Source organism: Salarias fasciatus, chromosome 6 (assembly GCF_902148845.1).
Source record: "Salarias fasciatus chromosome 6, fSalaFa1.1, whole genome shotgun sequence".
Classification (NCBI taxonomy): domain Eukaryota; kingdom Metazoa; phylum Chordata; class Actinopteri; order Blenniiformes; family Blenniidae; genus Salarias; species Salarias fasciatus.
The window spans coordinates 30,119,917-30,144,217 of NC_043750.1; the positions used below are offsets into that span (position 1 = coordinate 30,119,917).

At 46.3% G+C, this 24,301-nt stretch overlaps 3 protein-coding genes and 2 non-coding genes across 5 annotated transcripts in view; 2 read left to right on the top strand and 3 right to left on the bottom strand.

Annotated features, from left to right (window-relative positions):
• Positions 1 to 2,802, top strand: part of LOC115390721 (microtubule-associated tumor suppressor 1 homolog) — a 26,902-nt gene extending 24,100 nt beyond the window's left edge. Inside the window, exons 12-17 of the mRNA XM_030094702.1 lie at positions 403 to 508; positions 740 to 813; positions 917 to 1,012; positions 1,148 to 1,264; positions 1,483 to 1,580; positions 1,815 to 2,802. Coding sequence (XP_029950562.1) covers positions 403 to 508; positions 740 to 813; positions 917 to 1,012; positions 1,148 to 1,264; positions 1,483 to 1,580; positions 1,815 to 2,028 — 705 coding nt within the window. The 3' untranslated portion in view covers positions 2,029 to 2,802. The remainder of the gene's footprint in view (positions 1 to 402; positions 509 to 739; positions 814 to 916; positions 1,013 to 1,147; positions 1,265 to 1,482; positions 1,581 to 1,814) is intronic.
• A 2,614-nt stretch (positions 2,803 to 5,416) lies between these two features.
• LOC115389814 (fibrinogen-like protein 1) lies at positions 5,417 to 11,317 on the bottom strand. Its single transcript, XM_030093387.1, has 7 exons — positions 11,255 to 11,317; positions 10,509 to 10,677; positions 9,999 to 10,158; positions 9,692 to 9,789; positions 9,524 to 9,612; positions 7,934 to 8,136; positions 5,417 to 5,651 (listed from the first exon to the last, which is right to left on the bottom strand). Exons 1-7 carry the CDS (start codon positions 11,315 to 11,317, stop codon positions 5,417 to 5,419), a joined length of 1,017 nt encoding a protein of 338 aa, XP_029949247.1.
• A 635-nt stretch (positions 11,318 to 11,952) lies between these two features.
• Positions 11,953 to 12,044, bottom strand: trnar-ucu (transfer RNA arginine (anticodon UCU)). The gene is given in 2 exon segments: positions 11,953 to 11,988; positions 12,008 to 12,044. It is a non-coding gene; the product is annotated as a tRNA-Arg (tRNA).
• Positions 12,045 to 12,642: 598 nt separating this feature from the next.
• Positions 12,643 to 12,715, top strand: trnak-uuu (transfer RNA lysine (anticodon UUU)). Its single transcript has one exon. It is a non-coding gene; the product is annotated as a tRNA-Lys (tRNA).
• Positions 12,716 to 15,236: 2,521 nt separating this feature from the next.
• On the bottom strand, positions 15,237 to 23,652 carry LOC115390762 (protein PAT1 homolog 1-like). The gene is made up of 20 exons (XM_030094759.1): positions 23,571 to 23,652; positions 21,700 to 21,805; positions 21,228 to 21,419; positions 20,915 to 21,148; positions 20,602 to 20,678; positions 20,175 to 20,255; positions 19,774 to 19,974; positions 19,577 to 19,678; positions 18,104 to 18,190; positions 17,800 to 18,020; positions 17,570 to 17,714; positions 17,220 to 17,337; positions 16,880 to 16,977; positions 16,704 to 16,763; positions 16,479 to 16,624; positions 16,243 to 16,402; positions 15,880 to 16,005; positions 15,680 to 15,771; positions 15,385 to 15,534; positions 15,237 to 15,267 (listed from the first exon to the last, which is right to left on the bottom strand). Exons 1-20 carry the CDS (start codon positions 23,583 to 23,585, stop codon positions 15,246 to 15,248), a joined length of 2,433 nt encoding a protein of 810 aa, XP_029950619.1. The 5' UTR covers positions 23,586 to 23,652; the 3' UTR covers positions 15,237 to 15,245.
• Between the last annotated feature and the right edge of the window lie 649 nt (positions 23,653 to 24,301).

A 24,301-nucleotide genomic window follows, 5' to 3' on the forward strand; every position in this document is an offset into this window, starting at 1 on the left:
GGCGTTCAGGGACTCTGCAGCTGGATTTATTGCCGTTTGCTTTACAGGTCGTTAAATGCTCTCAGCTTCAGGCTCGCCCTCCTCATGCTGGGCTCCGATTGGCTGTCAGGGGCTGATGTCTGAACCTGATCTCTGTGTCTGTGCACGTCGGCTCGTTAAAATATTTTTTTAAAAAATGTACCAGATGTATGAGAGTCGTCGTCCTGCAGCGGGAACATGACGAGGCAGCTGCGTGGTTAGTCGGTCGTCGGTTCGGTTATTTGGAGCCTCTATTTTCAGTCATGTTCGTGCACACATCATCCGCTCACCGGGTGGGTGATGGCGCCTCCTGCAGGCCTCTCAGGAGTTATTAAACCTGTTCATGAGAAGGAGGAGAGAATGAGACGGTCTGTTCCCCTGCAGGTGGAGGAGCTGAGGAGCAGACAGGAGGCGGAGAGGAGGAGCCAGGAGGAGGCTCACAGCCAGCAGATGGAGGCTCTGAAACAGCAGCACGACTCCTCCGTCCAGGGTGAGCGCCACACACACACACACACACACACACACACACACACACACACACATACACACACACACACACACACACACACACACACACGCACACACACACACACACACACACACACACACTGCTGCAGAATACCCAATACCTTCACAAGACTTACTTCAATAAACTGTAATTAACATGTTGAAACTGTGTGTGTGTGTGTGTGTGTGTGTGTGTGTGTGTGTGTGTGTGCAGAGTTGAAGAGGGTCCAGCAGACAGATCTGGAGAACCTGGAGAAAACTCTGAAAGAGACTGAGAGCTCTCTGTCTGTAAGAACCGCTCCCCTGTCGGCACTCCCATTGACGCCATCTTCCAAAATAATAAGCAGTAAAGTGTGACTGAAGCGTTTCTCCCTGCGTCTCGTCCCGTCAGGAGAAAATCTGCGAGTTGACGTCAGAGAAAGACGAGCTGAACGAGAAGCTGCGGGCTGAGGAAGAAAGGAGGAAGATCCTCTGCGACAAGAGTCTGGTAAATACGAGCCAGAGCCTCTCTGCTGTCAGGGAGAACAGCTGCAGAGCTGTTGGTACAGTTAGAGCAGGCTTCAGTGGTGTGTGTGTGTGTGTGTGTGTGTGTGTGTGTGTGTGTGTGTGTGTGTGTGTGTAGAAGGACTCCCACACGGTGTACCTGGAGCAGGAGCTGGAGAGTCTGAAGGTTGTTCTTGAGATGAAGAACAACCAGCTGCACCAGAAGGAGAAGAAGCTGATGGAGATGGACAAACTGGTGAGAATCACAGCTGCTGTCTCAGTGTGTGTGTGTGTGTGTGTGTGTGTGTGTGTGTGTGTGTGTGTGTGTGTGTGTGTGTGTGTGTGTGTGTGTGTGTGTGTGTGTGTGTGTGTGTGTGTGTGTGTGTGTGTGTGTGTGTGTGTGTGTGTGTGTGTGTGTGTGTGTGTGTGTGAGAGAGAGCCTTCCGTGCTCAGATGTGTGATTGTGCGCTGCAGGTGGAGACCAACGTGAAGCTGGAGGAGTGTCTGAAGAAGGTGCAGCAGGAGAACGAGGACTACAAGGCCCGGATGGACAAACACGCCGCCATCTCCAGGTACGTCCTGCTGCAGAGCGTTTACACACACACACACACACACACACACACACACACACACACACACACACACACACGCACGCACGCACACACTGGGGGCCGGACTTGTGCAATAAGACTGGACAAAATAAAGAAATAAATGAGAAAAATTTGAGGATGCATCTGTGAAGTAGAAACTCAGAATGTCCATGAGTGAACTGTCGAATTGTTGCGGCTCTCTGTCGCCCCCTGCAGGCAGCTGTCCACCGAGCAGGCCATCCTGCAGCAGACCCTGCAGAAGGAGTCAAAGGTCAACAAGCGCCTGTCCATGGAGAACGAGGAGCTGCTGTGGAAGCTTCACAACGGCGACCTGCTGGCCAGCCCCCGCCACCTCTCGCCCTCCTCGCCCTTCGGCTCGCCGCGGAACTCCGCCTCCTTCCCCACAGCTGCGCCGTTATCGCCCAGATAACCCCCCTCCTCCTCCTCCTCCTCCTCGTCCTCGTCCTCCAGGGAGTCTCCCCCTCCGAGCCGGAGCGGCGGCTCCTGACGTGAACTCAGACGTGTTGTTTGGACGTCAGTTTGCGGAGGCGCCGCGTGGCGGCGTGAGCGTGGGAGCGGCGCGTCTGCGCTGCACGCCGGCGTCCCGCTGAGAGAGAGCCTGACAGGCACCGCTCAGGGTGTACATAGCGCCTGGCCTGGTTGTGACTACGTCCCCTCTTTGTTTCCCTTCCTGCGGTGCAGCGTGACGTGGGACTCGTGCGTCTCGTCCTCCCCTGGACCCGATGCTGCCGCCGGGTTTTCACGGAAACAGACGCTTGTTTGGGTTTGACCCCGCAGGAAACGACGCCTTGTTTTTCTTTCCCTTTTTTTTTTTTTTTTTTTTTTTTAATTTTTTTTTAATTTCAAAAATGGGTTTATTTACTTTTTCCTCCAAAGAGCGAAGCTCAATCACTGATGTGCTTACTCATGTCTGACCTCGGACCCTGGAACCGCCGGACCCTCAGACCCTCTGCATGTCTGCTCCTCGCGGCCTCGACCTTCATCTCCTGTGGAATGTAACCAGCTGTGGACGTTCAGGCTGAGCTTCAGGCCGTGTTTACCCCCCTGCAGCTTTATCCCCCCCCCCCCCCCCCCCCCCCCCCCTGTGTTTTATAAAACCACACCTGCCTCACTCAGTCCATGAAAGCTGCCTCCTGTTTGTTCTCTTTGATTTTGGACTCAGAATAAATCTATTCAAGGTCAAGCTGAGCTGCTGCTTCTTTTCTTTTTGTTGTTTTTTTTTTATTTCCTGTGGTCAAATAAATGTAGTTAAAGATCAGCATCTTAACAGCTGTGCCTTCACTACTTTCACTTAAAGCGTGGCTGGCTGATTTCTGTTCTGACCAACAGCGTAGACAGCGACTGAAGCCTCAGCTTTTATGTAACATGAGCCGTGCATGTTGTGTAGCTGCGTTTCCTCGGTTATGTGCTCTACAGCGATTGGCTGATGAAGAAAAAGGGGTGGGGCCTCAGCCGCAGAAAGCTGAACTCGACCTCAGTATTTTCATATGCTAATACTTTAACAGCAAAACAAAAAATTTAGGCGACTTTATTCAAATCCCGTCTGAACGTTCACAGTAGGAGTTATTTATATTACACGGCTTCAAATGAAATAAAAATGTTTCAAAGAACCTCATCCAGGGCAGATGTAAAGGTGGGAATGGAGGCGCGTGGGTGGATGCGCTCGTACACTTTGTGAGGCCTCGACCTTGGATGACCTCTGGGCGAAGCTTCTGCTGGTGGAGCTCTTGCGACCCAAAGAAGACAAATATATTGCGGGAAACGATTTTATGTACGTTTAGCATTTTTTGGATAAGTTCACATTTCAATCAAACCTTCACACTGAGCTCTTGATACTGGTGACGACTGATCACATTTTATAGAGAAACACTGACAACGCCAGTCTGAATGTTTATATATCGTCACGTTCATTTTCACATACAGTGAAAATCGAATTAGGGGTTGAAAAAGTAAACTTTGCAACTACGAGTACCTTAATATTTGGTTAAAACTGAGTAACGTCAGTAGATCAAGTTTTAAATTTCATTAAGTAGTGTTTGAGATGGACTAAATGAAGTGCTGGTTCAAAAATGGAGTAGTCAAAAACCAGAACATACCTGAACCTGCCCTGCTCATGACCTGGGTCACAACAGACCTCTAATTTAAAAAATCACCGTGCCTTTTATTATTTAATTATGTTGTTAGTAGTATTTGCTCTGCTGAGAAACCTGACTCCAGCTCATTTGCATACCAACAGACTTTGTGGTCAGCGGGAGAGGGGGTGGGTGCAGAAAGGAAGAAGAGATGAAACCCATCATCTCATTTCTGTCTTTTCCAGTGGATCTTTTAGCTGCTGTAGTCAGTCTTGTCTATATTCAGTTTGTGGGTAATTATTATTTATTCTCAACTTCTAAAAGTTTGACTGGTTTCTGATAAATGCCTTATTTTTGTTTAAATGAGTATTGCATTTCCAGCTACATTCAAGAGGCTGATGGATTTATTCATTTGAAACATTTTCAGTGTTTCTTTTTATAAGCTCTCTGACCTTCAGCCTGTCTGAAATGTCTTCCTGCCCACGTTAGAAATCTCATTTCCAACACACTGTAGCCACATGGAGGAGCCTGCAGGTGGCGCTGCTTCAAAAGCTTTGAAGAAACATCTTCATCCACAGTTCACACCTAAAAACAAGACTTATTTTTCCCCCCAGTATTCTTATTTTCTCAATAATTTCTTGATATACAAATACATAATAATAAAAAACCTATGGTTTGAACTCAGCTTTTGCAAAATATCTTAGTTTTTCCCTGCAGTAATGTGAAGAAGGAACCAGCCGCACAGAGGTGACGGATACTTTGATGGCTCGGCTGAAACCAAGTGCTGCAATGTTTCTCAAACACACAGCTTAACCTCACTACTGTGGTTCCTTCAGACTCCACCAGAAGACACAGAACATAACTCATTCATCTGGTTTAAAAATCAAAAAATTTCAAACATTATCATATCTTAGAAAAAAGTGATTAACTGAAGCCGTTTCCCTGAAAAGGCATCAGTTTTGTGTTCGACAGCAACATTCTGGAAATGGATTTAGTATGCCAAACCACAAGATACACCAGTTCTTGTTTTGTTCGTTCTTTTATTTTTTAATAAACCACACATGCACATAGAGAACAAAACACTATAAACATGAACAATAGCAGGTACACTGACGTTCATATCCACAGACAACCAAGCTGGACTGCTTTTACAGGAGAATATGGACTGCAACTAAAGTTTTCAGTTTTCACTTGAAAATGTTACATAAATGCGACCTCAATTCTTTTTCACTTTTTTTTCCAAATGTAATTGAATATTTGAATTACATTTTCTCTGCAAACGTCAAATATTGCATTTCCGCTGGTGGATTTTAATTGGTTTTTCATGAGGTTGTGAGCAGAGAGGAACTTTTTACAGATGTCCCCATATGATAAAACATCATTAATGTTCAAACTCTTGAGCAACAACAAGTTGTTTCTGTTGATCTCATGCAACACATCTTGATTTTATCACTTCATTCGAGCAAAAAATGCGCAGAAGGTTTCATCATCAACCAGAAAAAAGATGTGGGAAATATCAGGATTTCATCAAACCTAAACGGATTTTTGACTCACTCATAGGATCACAGGATGTTTGGGACTGAAACATTTTTATCTGGACGCAAAAGGTACACAGTCAGAAGTGTCTTTGATTTTCCTCTGACTCTCACATCAAACAGAACAAACATTAAATTACCAGCGAGTAAAAACAGTTGACGTCATTAACGACGGACGACGTCTCTCCACCTAAAGTCGCCGGCGGGGGTCCGCCTTCTTGCTCGCCGGTTTGGCCTGGCTTTGATTCCCCGGGGGGGCGGGGAGGTCCAGCGGCGCCCCCTCCAAGTCCGAGGCTCGCAGCATCATGACCACGGACTTGATGGAGTACCACCAGCCGTGCCAGGTGTACCACACCACGCCGTCCTCCGTCATGGCTTTGTACGGCCCTTTGTAGTAATGACCGTTCAGATTCCCCGAGTCACACCTGAGTGAGTCAGAGAGGAGGGCTGAGCATCTCCACCGGCAGAGAGGACGAAAAGTGACACAGAGTGACAGAAACAGAGTGACACAGAGAGACACACTGATAGAGAGACAGGCCGACAGACCAACAAAGACAAGAGTGACTCAAATTGACAAAGAGCAAAACAGACCGACACACAATCAAACTGATACAGACTGACCAGAGCAACAGAATCCGATAAAAAGTGACACAGACTGACGAAGAGTGACACAAACTGACAAAGAACAACACAGACCGACAAAGAGTGACACAGACTAACAGAGAGACAGAGACAGACACAAACTGAAAAAGAGCAACACAGACCGACAGAGTGACACAGACAAAACAAAGAGTGACACAGAGACAGATGACACAGGCCAACACAGAGTGACACAGACTGACAGAGTGCCACAGACCAACAAAAACTGACACAGACTAACAAAGAGTGACACAGACTGACAAAAAGTGACAGACTAACAAAGAGTGACACAGACTGACAAAGAGTGATACAGACCAACAAAAAGTGGCAGACCAACAAAGAGTGACACAGACTGACGAAAAGTGCCAAGAACCAACAAAGAGTGACACAGACCAACAAAAACTGACACAAACCGACAAAGAGTGACACAGACCAAGAAAGAGTGACACAGACTGACAAAGAGTGACACAGACTTAAGAAAGAGTGACACAGACCAAGAAAGAGTGACACAGACCGACAAAGAGAGACACAGACTAAGAAAGAGTGACACAGACCAACAAAAACTGACACAGACCAAGAAAGAGTGACACAGTCCGACAAAGAGTGACACAGATTGACGAAAAGTGACACAGACCAACAAAGAGTGACACAGACTGACAAAGAGTAATACAGACCAACAAAAATGGACACAGACTAACAAAGAGTGACACAGACTGACAAAAGGTGACAGACTGACGAAAAGTGACACAGACCAACAAAGAGTGACACAGACTGACGAAAAGTGCCAAGGACCAACAAAAAATGACACAGACCAACAAAAACCTACACAGACCAACAAAGAGTGACACAGACTGAGAAAGAGTGGCACAGACCAACAAAGAGTGACACAGACTGACGAAAAGTGACACAGATTGACAAAGAGTGACACGGACCAACAGATACACAGGCCCACAAAGAATGAAACAGAATGACAAAGAGCAACACAAACTGATAAAGTGACACAGACTGACACAGACTGACACAGATTGACGGAGACCAACAAGAAGAGACACACACTGACAGAGTGACAAACTGACTCTGACACAAACCAAAAACAGAGTGACACAGACCGACAAAGAGTGACACAGACCAACAAAGAGTGACACAGTCCGACAAAGAGTGACACAGACTGACAAAGAGTGATACAGACCAACAAAAAGTGACACAGACCAACAAAAACGGACACAGTCCAACAAAGAGTGACACAGACTGACAAAAAGTGATAGACTAACAAAGAGTGACACAGACTGACAAAAGGTTACACTGACTGACGAAAAGTGCCAAGGACCAACAAAGAGTGACACAGATTGGCGAAAACCGACACAGACCGACAAAGAGTGACACAGACTGACAAAGAGTGATACAGACCAACAAAAAGTGACACAGACCAACAAAAACGGACACAGTCCAACAAAGAGTGACACAGACTGACAAAAAGTGATAGACTAACAAAGAGTGACACAGACTGACAAAAGGTTACACTGACTGACGAAAAGTGCCAAGGACCAACAAAGAGTGACACAGACCAACAAAAACTGACATAGACCGACAAAGAGTGACACAGACTGACAAAAGGTGACACAGACTGACGAAAAGTGACACAGATCAAAATGGAGTGACAAAGACTGAGAAAGAGTGCCACAGACCAACAAAGAGTGACACAGACTGACAAAAAGTGACACAGATTGACAAAGAGTGACATGGACCAACAGTTACACAGGCCCACAAAGAGTGAAACAGAATGACAAAGAGCAACACAGACTGATAAAGTGACACAGACCGACACAGATTGACGGAGACCAACAAGGAGAGACACACACTGACAGAGTGACAAACTGACTCTGACACAAACCAAAAACAGAGTGACACAGACCGACACAAACCAATAAAAAACCTACACAATTCAACAGAAATGAACACAATCCACATATTGTATTGAAAACATTCATACAATCTGATACAAGCCAGTGGAGCAAGGTAGAAAACACAAAAGTGTGTGTGTGTGTGTGTGTGTGTGTGAATACTTTACTTGCTGAACCACCAGCCCGACTTGCTGTGTCTGATGCAGCGGTTGTTTTGGTCGCCGATGTCGCTGCCGATATCATTGGGCTGGTCGAAGGTGCTGAACTTGATGCCGTCCAGGTGGAGACAGGCCTTGCCTCGTCTCTGACACTCGTGCAGGGCGTCACCGGCGGTCCCGCTGTACTCGCCCACATGGAGCTGGTACTGATCCTTCAGAGCACACACACTTTTAAATGTTACAGACGCATGCTAATATGATGAGCACATCTTCTGTCTGCTCTTAAAATCATGTTCTGTGAAGTTACAGAGGGGGAGGGGGTAATTCTGACTTGATTTCCACCTTTGAGTTTGGCGCTCGGCTCCTGTACTCCAGCTATCAATGTCCTGACCGTGGGAAACATGGATGTTATGACATGGCGAGGGAACACAAGCTGAGAAAAGATGTCGAAAAAAAAACAAGAGAGGCTGGGTGGAGGAGGAGGAGAGCAGGAGGAGGATGAGGATGGATGAGGAGTGCGAGAGGGGAGGGGCAGACGACCTTGCAGAAGGTGGAACGATTAGTCTAAATAAAGGTGAATGTTTTGGGAAACGAAGCAAAGAAGGCTACAGCCAGACAGACAGACCACCACCACCATCATCATCATCATCATCATCATCATCACCGGGGTGAGGGGCGACTTCACTTCCTGCTAACGTGATGACATCACAGTGCTGCGTTCACTGACAGTCAGTTAACAGAGGCTCAAGCAACAACATACAGACTGTGTGTGAGAGAGAGCAGGAGAGGAAGAGCGAGAGAGAGAGCGAGAGAGAGAGAGAGAGAGAGAGAGAGAGAGAGAGAGAGAGAGAGAGAGAGAGAGAGAGAGAGAGAGAGATGTGGTGGGAAAAACAGAGGTGGGAAGAGTTTCTGTCAGTCACGTTACTTTTGCTGAAGATGCTTGATTACTTCTCTATAAACAATTGAAAAGTATTACTTACCAAACCACACCCACTGGAAAAGCACTTCTTGTAAAATTTTTCAGTAAGATACAAAAAAATTTTCGCACGTGTATCTATTCAAGAATTTGTTACTTTGTACTACTTTGTCAAGTAAATATACTACATATGTCAAGAAAATATCTAAGTGAAATTATAAAGTACTGATCTTTCTTCTCAGTAATCCAACCAATTATTACAAAGTAAACCCTGATCCTCTGATTGATTTTTAAAAAATGTCGGCCAGTCAGAGAAATAAAGAAAGAAAGGCTGTCCAATAATTGGCTGACTCTGGTTGCTATGGCGATTCCAGTGTCTCCATGTATGCAGATGATGATGTAGTAAATGGTGTAAAATTTTCACTCTGAAGGAGAAGCGCCAATAAATTCTGAAGAGTGAGCCGCACAAACTCCCTGAATCCCCCATCGTTACTGAGAATCCAGCAGAACTATTTACGAGGACTGTAGAACTCATGAGCAAAACTCAGAGTTCTGTGATGAAATGGAGACAAAGAGCGGACTGGAAATGTTTCCTCGGAAAACTAAACCAAAATTCAACTTAGGCTTTCCTTTTTGGAAAAAAAGAGTGTAAAGAAAAAGAAACTGTGCAGCTTGATTTTCACCTTCTCATTGTCCACTTTGAAGTTCTTGTATTCTGCGTATCGCTGGTTCCCATCAAAGTCCTCCATATCGATCCGCAGGTCGTAGTTTCCTACAAGACCGGGCAGCAGGTTACACACACACACACACACACACACACAGAACATGCAAACACTCCGGTACATACACACCTTGTGCGGTCAGATAGTGCAAAGCGTCGTTTCCCAGCCAGAACTCTCCTTCAGGAGAGAAAAGGTCTCCAAAGCCATGTTTATACTCCACCCAGGCTCTGTAGACACACACACACACATACGCACGCACACGCACACACACACACACACACACACACACACACACGCACGGAACTGATGTTCTGAACCTCAGACTGTCTGAAGGTAAATGAGACATGTGCACACACGTACACAAATGCACAAACACACATGCACGCAGGCACGTACACACACACACACACACGCGCGCGGGCGCACACACACACACCTATCGAAGCTCTCCTTGCCGTCCCGCCTCCTCTGGAACACGGTCCATCCTCCACCGTTGTTCATGTCGCAGTAAACGCTCAGCGCAGTCGGAGAGCCATCCGGACGAATCACGTAGAGTCCGCTGGCTACGTTCCCATCATCAAACACCTCGGAGCAGTCTGACACACACACACACACACATCACATTACAATGTCATTATTACTGTAACTTCACTACTTTTGGCAGCAATAAGTCAGAAATCCTTAAAATTAAAACATGCAGCTGCTGTTTCTCTGTCCTGTTCCTGTGTTAGCAGCTAGCATGACCTAAAACTCTTTTCTCAACCCTCAATAATCCTGAACCAACTCAGTCCTCCAGACAGCAACATTTAACACATCCCACTGCATGGTGCATTTCCATCCATCAGTCTGTATCCACAGCAGCTTCAAGTAGAATTAGCATGAGTAACACTGCTAACATCTAGCTGCAGGCCGACACTGCTAGCAGCATGCTAACAGCTCAGCGTACCTTTGTACAGTTCGTCGGAGCCCAGGAAGGTGTTGGGAAGGTGCTCCAGCTGCCGGCCCTGACTGCTGTGCAGCTCCAGGATGTATCTGTGCTGATCGTTGATCACGTTCATCAGACTCTTGATCTCCGCCTCCAGTCGGGCCACCTTCTTGTCGCAGGGCACCGGGGCCTGAGGCCACAGACGCCACATCCAGGGTGAAAACACAGGTCAAATGGGCCGACCACGGCGGTAAAATGGGAGCAGGTTATTTGTGGTTTTATCCGCACAAAATCCATCAACAGACTTTTAAGTACTCTTTAATTGTAGCTGAGAGTAAAAATCATACAGCACATCAGGTTCTGCAGACGATGAGCTGCTCTTTGTAAAAGTCATAAAGTAACTTTTTGGCTTTTCTGAGAAGTCTTTCAAAGAAAATCTGATTGTTTCAAGTAAATCTACAATATTTTCAATTGTTCCATGAAAAAAGCATCTAGAACCACGAAAAGAAACATGACAAAAAAATAAACAACCTGAAAATTTGAGTGTACTCAGTATGAGTTCCTTCACTTTTCTGATAAAAACAATTATGTCTTGTGTTCTAAATTTTTGTTCATAAAATGGCACAGTTACATATTTCATTCTCTTTTTTGCTTCCAGCCCCATGTTGCCATTTTCTAATGGCACAGGAATGATGAGATACAAAGTCACTAAATAACTACACTAAAAGTTTGTCTTTAAAATAAGAAGCTACATGCGGAGTTCTCACCGTTCCGGTGGACGAGAGCAGGTGGAGGAGGAGAGCCAGAGCCGTCCTCGGGGCTGCTGCCATGGTGCAGGGTGTGATGGACGAGGCTGGCTGTCTGTGTTTAGTCTCTGCCGCTTCGCGCCGCGCTCTTTATCTGCTGCGTCCGGGTCCGCAGCCTCCAGCTGCAGCCCCCTCTGCAGTCACAGCAGCCGGACTCCGAAACAAGACATCCTCAACGTTAGGAAGAAACAGTGAAAATACTGCTGGTGGAACTTCAGATAACATCCAGATTATAGAGCATATTCCTCCAATTACTGATGTAGTTTCAGCCACAATCCAGATTGTAGAGCATCGTTCTCTTACTTAAAGTAAATAACCTCTTAATTTTTACCAAAAAAACTTGCTTTTAAGTTCTTCAGTGTTACTGAGTGCTTTTGTACTGAAGTTCAAGCTGTAATGTGTGAATCTGCTCTGGACTGAAGTCCTGCAGGTCTCTGTAATGACTCCTGTAAGGAATGAAATCTTTGTTTCTCTGCTCCCAGCTGGATTTTGTAGATATCCTGAGCACTGAGTCACGGTAAAGGTACACATGGTAAATCCAGTTAGTGGTGACAGGATAGGATCAGAAAGTGTTTAATGGATTCCTAATCTCTAAAACCTTAAAGCATTGCTGTAAGTGATCTAAAAAAGAAAGTCACTGTGAAGTGGAGCGAAAAATGCGACTCCGGTGGGACTCGAACCCACAACCTTTGAATCACTCCTCAAGTGCTTGACTAGAAGTCCAATGCGCTATCCATTGCGCCACGGAGCCACCTGTTGATCACTCTGAGAGGTACAGTCTTGAAATACACAGCAGTGATGTAACGCTCAGTGAAGAAATAAGGCAATGAATACAGTCGCAAATACACTCGCAGTCATAGACGGTTACAATACACAGTTTACCAAACCTGGGAAACCATCATGTTCACTTATTCACTCATGTTCTGTCATTTATTATCAATGGTGAACAAAGGAAAGGATTCAGTCACTGTGCTGCTGAAAGCGCTCCCTCTGGTGGTGAACAGAGGAATGACAAGTCCTTTTATATTTCCATTAAAATAAAATTATCTAACTGTATATTTATTACCAAAATGTTAATAAAAACATGGAAAAATAAACTCAAAATAGTACAGTATCTTTATTTTCTTGTTTCTGTGTGTTTTGATGTTTTCTCTGTTGTCTCTTTTGTTATAGATTTGTGACTTCCTGTTTTGCTATTTCACGGCAGCCGGTTCTACTGGGCCACTGTTCAGAAAAACAACACATTATAAAATACAAGCTCACGAGAAAGACCAACAAAAACCAAGATTTATGGTCAACATCACGGGCTATTTCTGTAAATTTGACGTCACCTCAAGACAGATTTCAGAGCCCGGATAGCTCAGTCGGTAGAGCATCAGACTTTTAATCTGAGGGTCCAGGGTTCAAGTCCCTGTTCGGGCGATAGGTTTTTTGTTTTACATGCAAACCACTGAATATACAGCAAAAACCACATTAAAATGCATTTGCAGAAAATACGTTATAATTTCAAAGTTATGGAAGTGTGGTGTGACTCAATCATCCAAACCCTAAAACTATGAAGCCATGCGCAGGTCAGGATCTCCTGGTGCAGGTAAAAATGTGGCTGTAATGAGTGAAGTGTGTTCACAGACATCTCTCTCCTGAGCCGCTACCGATTGCAAAGTCAAATTGAATTTTGTACCATTTTTTGCAGGGTGGCCATGAAAACGAAAACACATTCTCGTCTTTATGTTTTCTTTTCAGTTGTAATACAAAACGTGCAACCTAAAGACAAAAAACGCAGTCTGAAAGGTCGATTATTCAATATGATTATGAGTTAAATAATGCAGCCACAACCTTTTAATGGAAAAAGCATTTTGGCTTATGCATTTTTATCTATATTTGCTTCCATACTGAAAAGCCAATGTCATATGTAATCTGTTTCAATGATCAATGATCAATGATGAATAACACACGTTTAAAACCTTCCTTTGTCACAGTTAACGTTCCCCTGCCCTGCCGCCAGGGGGTGCTCCAATAAACTACACAACGAGGTATCGTCAACAATACTTTCATTTATGAAAAAAAAGAGCAGAAACCGATTAAAAAATATTAAGAAAGATATATTGTGAGAGAAATAACTCAATTTCACTGACAGAGTAAACAAACCCACAGTAGTGTAGTGTTTAATGCAAAAAATGCTGGTTCCACAATCACGCGACGCTAATTAGCAATTATAAATCAGACATTACAACGAGCTTCGACGACACAAACACAGACGAGCTAAAGTAGACTTACCTCGTGTCCACAAGCTTGTCTCGTGTCTTCTTCGCCTGCTACACGGGAGCGTTTCTGCAGAGAATGGCGCGGCGCTAGCACGTGACGAATTAAACACATATACCCCGTCTCTAAATATGTCACGCGCCGGTAATAAGTTATTAATGAGACGCTACAAGGAGGTGATATCAAACAAAAACAGACGACCAGGTTAAAGTAGAGTTACCTTGTTTACAGAAGTTTTCTCTCCTCGACCTCTCTCCGTCTGCGGCACGTGAGCGTTTCTGCAGTGCAACAGGTGTTAAGGCGAAAAAAGCCCCCCAGCCGCGAAAACCCCCCCGCTGGCCACTGGCCTGTAGATGGCGCATGTTTTGGGGGGCGGGGTGGTTAATCTAAACTAGACCATTAAATACTCTGATTGAATAAATATTGTGAATTTGGTGTCTGTTAGTCGTTCAACCGCAGAAATAGAAGGCGGTGCACATTCTAGAGGGGTCTGCCAGAATATGCACCCTGCGTCATTAAAGCCCGCCATCTACAGGCGAGCGGCTGTCACTGCGCCCCTGGAGAGGAGATGGCTTTTCACGGCAGGGGGGCTTTTTCCAGCATAACACCTGACCTTCCGTCTGAGCGGCCAATCAAGTCAACCATTAAAATAACTGTTTATAAAGTTTTGACGATCATTAAAGCAAAGAGTGATTATTTACAGAGACTAAAACGTAACTCCTTGGTATTATCCCTCATTGCCACGAGAAACTATCAATTAATGCCCCCTGATCTTGGGAAACTTCACATTGGTAAAGTAACTTATGTTGTTATCTTGAGAAAACTATTTTTTTTCTACCATTGACCAATCCCATTTCTAGAGTGAGGGGGTTCAGCCGCATCTGCTGTGGGATTCGAACCTCCTGCACCTTTGTATCAGGTGCATTTCTTCGTATTTCTTCAGTCTTATTGGACTTTCAACAGATCTGCACTTCTCTTTGCATAAACAAGATTGAGTGAAACACAAACTAGACTAGCAATGAGTCGAATCGGTGCAGGTGATTCATGTTGTGGCTCCTCCTGTTTCTGCAGAACTTACTTTCATTTTGATGAAGATGTCCAGAAGGTATGAGTTACTTTTTCAAGTAACAGCTGATTTCCAAAGCAACTAGTCATTAATCTAGTCTCAACACAGCTGTACAAATATTTGCTTGCACAAGTCTTTTAAAAATGAAGTTTAACTATGAAAGAGGTATGAGTGTAACAGATGAGATGACGGAGCAGTCTGGCTGATCAGTGAAAAAGTGACAGGGCCTGAACCACAAACGCCTTCAATAAAAACACCTTTAAATCCTTTTATTAATTAAGGAAAAAGACAAGAACAAGTTTAATATAATAGAAATACTTTTTTAATTTGAAGTTTCATCACAGGCATAATCGTAAACAAGATATTTAAAAATGCAGATTAAATTTATTATTTTCACTCGGTCCGACACACACGCACACACACACAGGCACGCAAACATACACACACAACGCTTTTAAACAAAGAAAAAAAACAAAGTGACGAGAGATCTGGATTAAAAATGATCCACTGTGGATTCACCTCATAGCACGCACACACACACACACACACTCACTCATTCACACGTCTGCATGGAGTGGGGGGGAAGAAGACGGGGAGGGGTGGTGTTCATGTCTGTAGTAACTTCTACCTGGACAAGGCAGAGATCCTAGAAAACAAGAAGAAACTGTTAATTTACAGCAGGAACAGTCACCATGGTAACCAAATGTGTTTGCTCTCACAGTCACGATGGATCAGAGTGTGTGTTTGTGTGTGTGAGACTCACTGTAGCTTGTCCTGTAACAGCTCGAGCCTCTGCCGGTCAACGTAGCGCGAGAAGAGGGAGAGCAGGTTGGGAGGGGTGAAGAGCGGGGGAGAGAGGGAGGAGGGGGGGACGCTGAGCAGCTCCCTCGTCACTGAAAACACCAACTCGGTCCTGGAGGAGGGGAGGGACGGGAAGGACCGGCACATTTAACCTGCAGCAGCTGAAACGCTTACGCCTGATGGTTAGTAACACTGCCGGCACTGCAGAGGCTAATGCTAATGCTAACAGCACACAGACACACACACACACGGCTCACCATCGATTGTCGTCCATGAGTTGACAGTTGGGGTCGGAGCTCTGCATCCTCTCTCCTTCACTCAGGATCAGGTAGAGCAGAGTCACACCAAACTACACACACCAACACAGAACAGTGTGTCAGAACAATTCCAGAAAAGTCAGAATCTCGTTCTGTTTGTGTGTGTGTGTGTGTGTGTGTGTGTGTGTGCGTGTGTGTACCTTGTTGTGCAGCACGGAGCTCAGCTGCCCCTCGCTGCCTTGCAGTTCCTGCAGCAGGTCGGTCAGGGACGAGCTGGACAGCGATTGGACGACGGCAGACACCGGCTCCACCAACCAGCACAGCACCTGAGGGGGGCGGAGCGGCTGGTTACCATGGAGACGTGGATCAAGAAGGAATCAATCAAATCATCATGGTGACCCCCAACCCTCAAAAATATTTTCCCTGTTTTTAGCAGCAGCTTCTTTTCTATTTAGATAAAAAAAAAAAAAAAAAAAAAACTTTAATTCTAATCTATAAAATTAATCGCAAACTTGAACTGTTAGTGGAACTGTAGCGATTCAGTCACTGAAAACACGCCCGACCTGGTCCTGCTTGTCCTTCTTGGCTAAGGCAGGGAGGTTGCGGGCGATCGCCATGACGACGGCAGTGGCCTGGGGGGACGGCAGGAGGGGGAGGAGCCTGGAGACCAGTCGCTTGCCCTTCCTCACGGACATGATCATCACACACTGCTCGTCGCTAACTCTGAACAGGAGCAAAGACGTCAGGCTGACGGACACACAATTAGCCCCGCCCACAGCCGCACTGAAGCCCCGCCCACCTGTCCTCCCACTCCTTCTCCCGCAGGGAGTTGCACAGCTGCACCGTGTTGGTCTTGTGCTGCTCCAGCAGAGCCTCGCGGTCCTCCTCCGCCGCCTGGACGAAGCGTTTCTCGAAGTCTTGCACCTCCAGCAGCAAACTGTACATCTGCGGGAGCAAACGGGACGGTGAGGTGCTCTGACGGCACACGGTTCGATACCCACCAGCGCCGCTGGTTTGCTCCTACCTTCTCCACGGTGTAGAGGACCTGGCGGCGTTTGTTCCAGACCTGCTTGTCCCGTTTCTCCTGCAGGACACAAGACGCACAGACAGCTGAGCGGCGGTCGGCCAGCTGCAACTGCAGATCAACATGCTCTGTGTGCGTGTGCATGTGTGTGTGTGTGTGTTTCCTCAGTTTCCGACCTCATCGTCCGTGCGAGTCGTCACCACGGCGTCGATCATCTTTCTGGGGTTGTTCACGCTGGAGACCGTCAGTTTCCCCAGAGAGCCGGCAAACTGCACTGTGGACCAGGAGGGGGACGGTCAGCACGTCCTCGACCCACTGACCGTAACCATGACAACTCTTCTAACACCGACTACAACCAGGATAGCCATACATGAAACCCTGACTGAAAACCACGACAATCATTCTAACAACGGATCACAACCATCTTCATGACGGCTGTCCAAAAAACAGTGTATTCATGAAAACTAACTCTCCCAACAGTGTAACTTGCTAACGTCAACACAAACACACACTTACCTGGCCTGTAGGTGTGTTCGACCTTGGCCACCTGAGGAGTGATCAGTTTGGTGGTGTGTTCCTTCTTGCTGCTGTCTCGCTCCCTCTCCTGACGCTTCTCCATCTTTTCATAGTAGTTCTGCATGTGACACACGCACACACACACACACACTTTTAAAAAATCCTGTTTATCTAAGCACGCTAATGCTAATCACAGCTGCAACAGACGCGCGGTTAATGCTAATGCTACTAGCACGCAGGCTCCTCATTCAGCAAACAGGAGTTTAACTGAATAGTAACTAAGTGGCTAAAGCGAAAGGTTTTCCTCATCAAGCAGCAGAGAGTGAGGCAGCAGCTCCAGCTGACTCCACCTGGTAGTAGTAGTCATCCAGGTAGGGGTCGGTGCTCTGCAGCTGCATCATCTGGATCTTGGTGACCCATTCCTTCTCCTTCTGAGTCATCAGGTTGCTGTACGGGTCTCTGCTGCGCCGGTCCCCCCCGGGCCTGATCCGGTCCCTGCAGGGTGGGTAGACAGCACAGGCTGGGCTCAAGCAGACTGCAGGGGGCCGCTGTGGTCGCTGCTGTCGGTTTGCGCTCTTACCCTCCCCGGCTCTGCATGCGCTGCGTCAGCATGCGGCGGTGCTGCGGGTGCAGGTGGGTGGTGTTGTGCCGGATTGGCGGCGTGTGGTTAGGGAGCCCGTGAGGCGGCGGCGGGCCCATCCGGTGGCCGTGTGGAGGAGGGGGCCCCGCGAAGAACGGCCTGAACCCTCCGCCGCCCGGTAACAGGGGGGCGCCGGGACCACCGCGGGGGAAACCCGCCACCTGGGAGGAGGCGGAGCCGAAACCCATCAAGATCCCGAGCATCCTTTCACTCAGCTGCTCTGTGGTGTTGCCGAGGGACAAACCTGAGAGTTGAGCAGCTGAGCTCGCTGGATCGGAGACAGAACCGGGCCGACTCTGGGAGGGAACGGACCTCGACACAGCGGAGAGTTCTGCACACACACACACACACACACACACACACACACACACACACGCACAGTACAACAGTGAAACACTGATACACACTAATTACAGCCGCATGAAAAGGTTTGCACTCTACCTTCACAGAAAATGAGCACAGTGGCATGCCATTATTTTAAACAATAAAAGCTGAGAACTGGGGTATTTCCCAGACCAAGATTATTAGTGTAGCAATAGTTGGGTGTAAGAAAATAAATATGATCTGATTTGATCATTTGAGCATTTCCAGAAAAACACTTGCTCCAAACAGCAGAACTTGGTTTAGGTTCCATCATGCCGTGGGGCTGTGTGGCCACTGCTGGGACTGGGAATCTTTTAAAGTTGACGGTTGCATGGATTTCTATTTCTTTCAATAACCGCATCGGATGTTCAACAATCAGTCACAAATTTGAAGTTAGTTGGAAATTTCAACAAGACAATGACCCAAAAACACGGAAAAAATAAAATCTACCCAAGCTCTCATGCAGAGGAACCAGTACGATGTTCTGCAAAGGCCATGCCAGTCCTCAGTCCTGAATATTATTGAAAAATCTGTGGGATGATTTGAAGTGGGCTGTCTGGGCTCAGAAACCATCAATCCTAACAGAACTGGAGATGTTTGGTGAGGGGGAAGGGTTCAAAGTACCTTCATCCAGAATCCAGACCCTCATTGGAGGAAACATCAAGAGGCTGATGTTTTTGCAAAATGAGGCTGCACTAAACACTGATGTGATTTTTGCGCTGGGATGGCCAAATTCATGTAACTGTTTAATTCTGTCTTGAAGCACATTGCAAATTTTCTGTTGCTCCAATAATCCTCATTTCACGACTGAAATATTACTATTACCGTAGATCAAAATGAAATAGGTGATCCAAACACTTCATAATTTCTAAATGAAATGGAAACTCCCAGGTGTGCCCAAACTTTTTCATAAGACTGTACACGTTTACATCCGTCAATACACACAGATCCTAAAAACAAACACAAAAACCCAATCGCCGAATAAGTCATAAATATTCACAGACAGTCAAGTGTGTATAATGACCATTTATACTTGGATATATGCATTAACACCCACACAATATTAATCATTGGTCAACCTTCATTTTCAACAATACGTATAATCATAATGCAGCCATTATTAAATATAAACACCAAATAAAGTCTGAGTTTATCCCTTAATAGACATCAAAAGCCCACAAGTAACCATTTATAATCCATAAATATCAATTTATATCTGAAAACCGCCAATTCATAATGCATTAATATCCTCATATGAGGGAGAAGTAGTGACATTACTCTACAGGAGGATTTATTCTCAACACAACAGAGCGAGAGAAACAGCAAAGGAGAGAGGAGGAGAGGAGTAACTCACAGCTATATTGAGGAGGGTGTTGGGTGACAGACGCTCGGGGAAGGGAGGAGGGTATCTGTGCTGCACCGGGGCTCTCACATGAACCGCTGTGGGGTGGTGGATCTACACACACAATCAAAAAGCTTTCATTTGTGGCGTGGCCTTCAAAAAAAAATAAAATAAAAAAAAGTCATAAAAAGGCACGCTGTGCTCCTCACCTGGTGATTCAGGGCGTGGCTCATCGGCTGCTTGGGCGGAGTCCCGATGGGCACCGCCCGGACCGGGGGAGAGCCGATGACGGGCGAGGACGAGCGCGGGGGCGGGACTCGCTCCGACAGGTCCCGCCCCTCGTCTGAGCGGCCCTGAGGAGGTCGTTTAGGAAGACCGACCTCTTTGATGATGGACATCAGAGGACTGTCCTGAACAACACACACAAACAAACAAACAAGTTTGATTCATACACACGATTCAGTAGATGATCTGATGTGGAAACTGGTTCATTCATCTTTTTTTTTATTCATTTATTTTTTTTTTGGTGTGTGTGTGTAAACCTGTGATGGTGCATTAGAGGTTTAAGACCTCAAATGTGATTCCTCATTATTTGTTTGCGTGCGCTCACCTCCATGTGTGTCACCAGCCCAGGAGTGACGCTGACCGGCCCGAAGCCCATACTGTTCTCCCAAATACTGTGAGAGTTCATCTGAGACACACACACAAACACACACATGGCGTCACTACACTCAGAACACACATCTTTACATATAAATCTTCACCAGGCAGTTACACTGGTCTTTGACAGAAGTAGTGATGAGAAGTCTGCTTGCTGAGTCGAGTGGTAAAAGGACAGGAATGTAAGAGTGGATCTGAGCTGCAGCTCCTCATGGTGGGAGGCAGACTGAACTTTTCAGAGCTTATAACTCTGCCGACGCCTACAAAACGCTCCAGATGGACGCTCCGCGTCACGTCTCCTCTCAGAGGTGAGATGATGACACCACCAACAACAACAACAACAACAACATGACACACTGCTGGAATAAACAGCTGACCTGTCCCATGGGGGCGGAGCCTCGGCGCAGGAGGTGCTGCTGCTGCTGGTAGCTGAGCATGGAGGAGGGAGGAAGGCCTGCACGACACAGAGAGGTTTTTAATTAATTGAGATTCATCATTTTAAATTCAGTTTTTGATATAAGAAGCTACATATATAGATATCAAATCAAGCATTTGCTCACACCAGTAAATCATCTAACAGTAGTAATAACTGTAGTATGTGGGATGTTAGCATTTAGCTCATCCAAAGACTTGAATTCCTTGGTGACGTGTACATTACGTAAAGAGTTTGACGGCGGTGTTGGCTCTGACCTGTAGGCGGGGGTCCGGGGGGCAGCTGGTGGGGGTGTGGGATGGAGGGGGGCTGCGGCAGGACTCTGGGCTGGTCCAACCCGTGCAGGCTGGACAGGGCAGACCCCGGGGAGACGCCGCGGGGGAGCCCGGGTCTCTCGGCCGCCCCGACGCCGGCAATGGCCGGGTCGGCATCCAGGATGAGGCGAGCCAGAGACTCGGCCAGGTCGCCGTCCCCTGGCCGATCGTCCACATCTGAGACGAGAGAGTCAGTCTAATGTCGTGTGTACGGAGAGATTCACAACAAGCCTCCTCGGGGATTTGAACCACTGACCTGTCGGAGGGAGTCCGGAGGAAGACGAGGAGAAGCCGACTGAGGGGATGGAGGCTGGAAGGGGGAGGCGGCCGGTCAGGGGGGAGCGCTGGGAGCCCCTCAGGTCCCCCTCCCCCACCCCCAGCCCCGCGGCCAGCCCGTCCCGCTCGTCCAGCTCGGCCAGCCGCTTGTGCTCCTCCTGCCAGTCATCGTCTGTAGGAGGAGCCAGAGGAGGTGAGGATCATAGAGTCAAGAAGACGCCGAAGTGATAACATGTATATCTCAAAGCTGAGGCTCAATGATTCATATTGGATCAATCCATATTTCTAAAGCTTTCCTCATACTGAGAAACATCTGACTCATCTTCCTGAAGACTGAAAACACAAACAGAATCAGCAGGAAAACTTCTTTAATACCTTTCTGACTAATTAAGGCTTTTAATCTTTCATAGCAGAGACACAAATAAAATACATTTTCATGAAGCAAGACTCACCGATGGCACCGGCCCCGAATGTGTCATCGTTGAACTGATCGATCTCATCCTCCTCCTCGATCAGCCCCTCATCTTCCTCCTCCAGCGTACAGTCTTCATCCAGGGACTGTAGACAGACAAATGACAGTGACTTCAAACAGTGTTGAGCCAGCTGTGCATTATTCCAGTGGAGATGATCATGCGTTGATTTCCACATTTTCTGTAAATTATGTTGCCCCTTTAGTAATCTGTTTGTTCCTGTATTGTATTCTGGGAAACTACGAACAAGGAGAGGTCAAAGCTGGGGTTTTGAGACAAAGCTGTCCTGCCAAACGGCAAAACCTGGACCGGGATGACTTAGAAAAGTCAAAGAAAACTCCCATTTGTGTGAATGTAATAAATTCACAAATGGATTTGTCGGGAGTGAGTAAATTTATGTCTTTTGCCTGTTGCTCTCTGTCATCTCTTTTTCTCCCTTTTGATCCTGTAACGTCAACCAGAACAGCGGAAAGTCTCCACCTCTGAGTCTGGTTTGGCAAAGCTTTCTTCTTCCTGTTAAACAGTAATGTTTTCTTTCCACAGTTGGTTCACTTGAAGTTGTTTTGTTTTTTGTCAGAAGTGCCGTAAAATGACTGAACTGAACACATAAATCTGTTTATTCCTTTAAAATCAGCTTCAAAATTAATCTGAACTGAAAAACATTGCTTTTATGTCAAATACAGCTCATATTTGACTGGATTATAAATATATATTTTAACACAACTACATCAATAATCTGAAGTAAGATGCATAAAATCAAATAAAAATGCAATCTATAATATTGTGACTATAACATTATTTGTGATAAATACAAAATCTTTGACACAAACCCACATAGTGAATATACAGGTGTTGCTTACAATGCTCACAATACAAGAATACATTCACAGAACGTGGAGACATCTTTTACTAGATGTTATGCCAATAATATTACGATGATAAATCTGCTATGGCTCAATGCTTAAGTTCAACTTAAGTGATGATAAAGTAAGGGCTGCAAATGAAGCATATTTGTGTTAATTCCATTGTATTTCCCACTAAGAGGGATCATTAAAAAACACATCAGGCTTTACCCGTATAGATGTGACACAGGTCTATTCCTCTGGACGGGCTATTCTCTTGAATATTCAACGAGATAAAGTCTTACATAATGCACTTGTGCCTCAGCTTGAAAGATAAAGTGATTGCTGTTTTATTGGTTATAACGGCATAATGTTCCTGCCCAGGGCTCCTGGTGTGGCCCCTGAACTGGAACGAGTCACACACTCCTGGAAAACTCAACTGGCTAACAACCAGCATGGCTCCACACGGAGCACAGAGACTCACTGAGGTAACACGAAACCTGATCGTTAGAGGATGTATTTATACTCCAGGGTGAATAATATCCATTAAAGACGTCGGTATGATGTTTAGTGACGAGCAGTGCAGCTCTCGACCCTGTGTGACCCTCCGACAGCGACACTGGCTGTTAGCCACAATGCTAATGCCGACGATTTCTCACTGGAGACTCACGTCGGAAGTGATCTACCGCGCTGAAGCTGAAATAACGGGGGCGTCAGAGCAACTGCGGTAAATCTGCGAGATACAACAGACACTAATTATTCGAATCACGGCTTATTTGATGGACGCAGAGCGCCGTGTCCCTCCGCCGGCTCACGCCGCCAATCACCCGGGCTGCTCCGGTCCGCAGGCCGCCAACCGCACCGAGCGCGGCCGCGGCATAAACAACAGACAACCAGCAGCGTTTAAACATCCCCGAGCGGTTCGGAGGAGTCGCAGCTACCGCGAAGCGTCCGGGAGCTCCTCCGGGAGGCACGGCCCACTCCTCCTTCAGCTCCGCGGACATAGCTCACCTGAAATCGGAACATCTATCTTCAGACTGTCGGCAGAAGAAACGCATCGGGAGCGGAGCGGCGCGCAAATGACGCAGCAGCGGCACGTACATCTCAACGTGCGTCACAGAGCGACGTGGACGAGCACGCACAGGGGCGGGAACGATGAGCGGGGACGTGCATGGACAGGGGCGGATTGTGTGATTTCACCATGGACTGTGGATTTCACTCATGTTAATGCTGTATTGGAATTTGGAAATGATTTCACCTTTTATTTTTTAGGAAAATTTGTTGTTTGGACTGGTTGATAACTGTATGCTAAAAAAAACTTTTCTAATAAATCTTTTACTCCCGATTCAAAGTAATACATTCACAGCAGCTCTGAAAACAAAACAGAAAAAAAAGGCACCCATGATTTAATGGGTGTTAATAACTAAAGGCCATAAAAAAGATAAAAGAAAAACTAAGTATATGATTAATGTAGAATCAAACCCGCTTGTTGTACGAGATCAATTCCCCCCTTTTCCTTTATGTGCTGTGATGTGGTTGGCAGTCTGGTATAAATAAAATTATAGGGGACGGGGGAACAGACAGCTAAATAATGTACACACACTCATTCTCTCTCTCTCTCTCTCTCTCTCTCTCTCTCTCTCTCTCTCTCTCTCTCTCTCTCTCTCTCTCTCTCTCTCTCTCGGAATCTATTTCAGATATTTAATGAAGACACGATTGATCCCACATGTTGAAATTGTCAA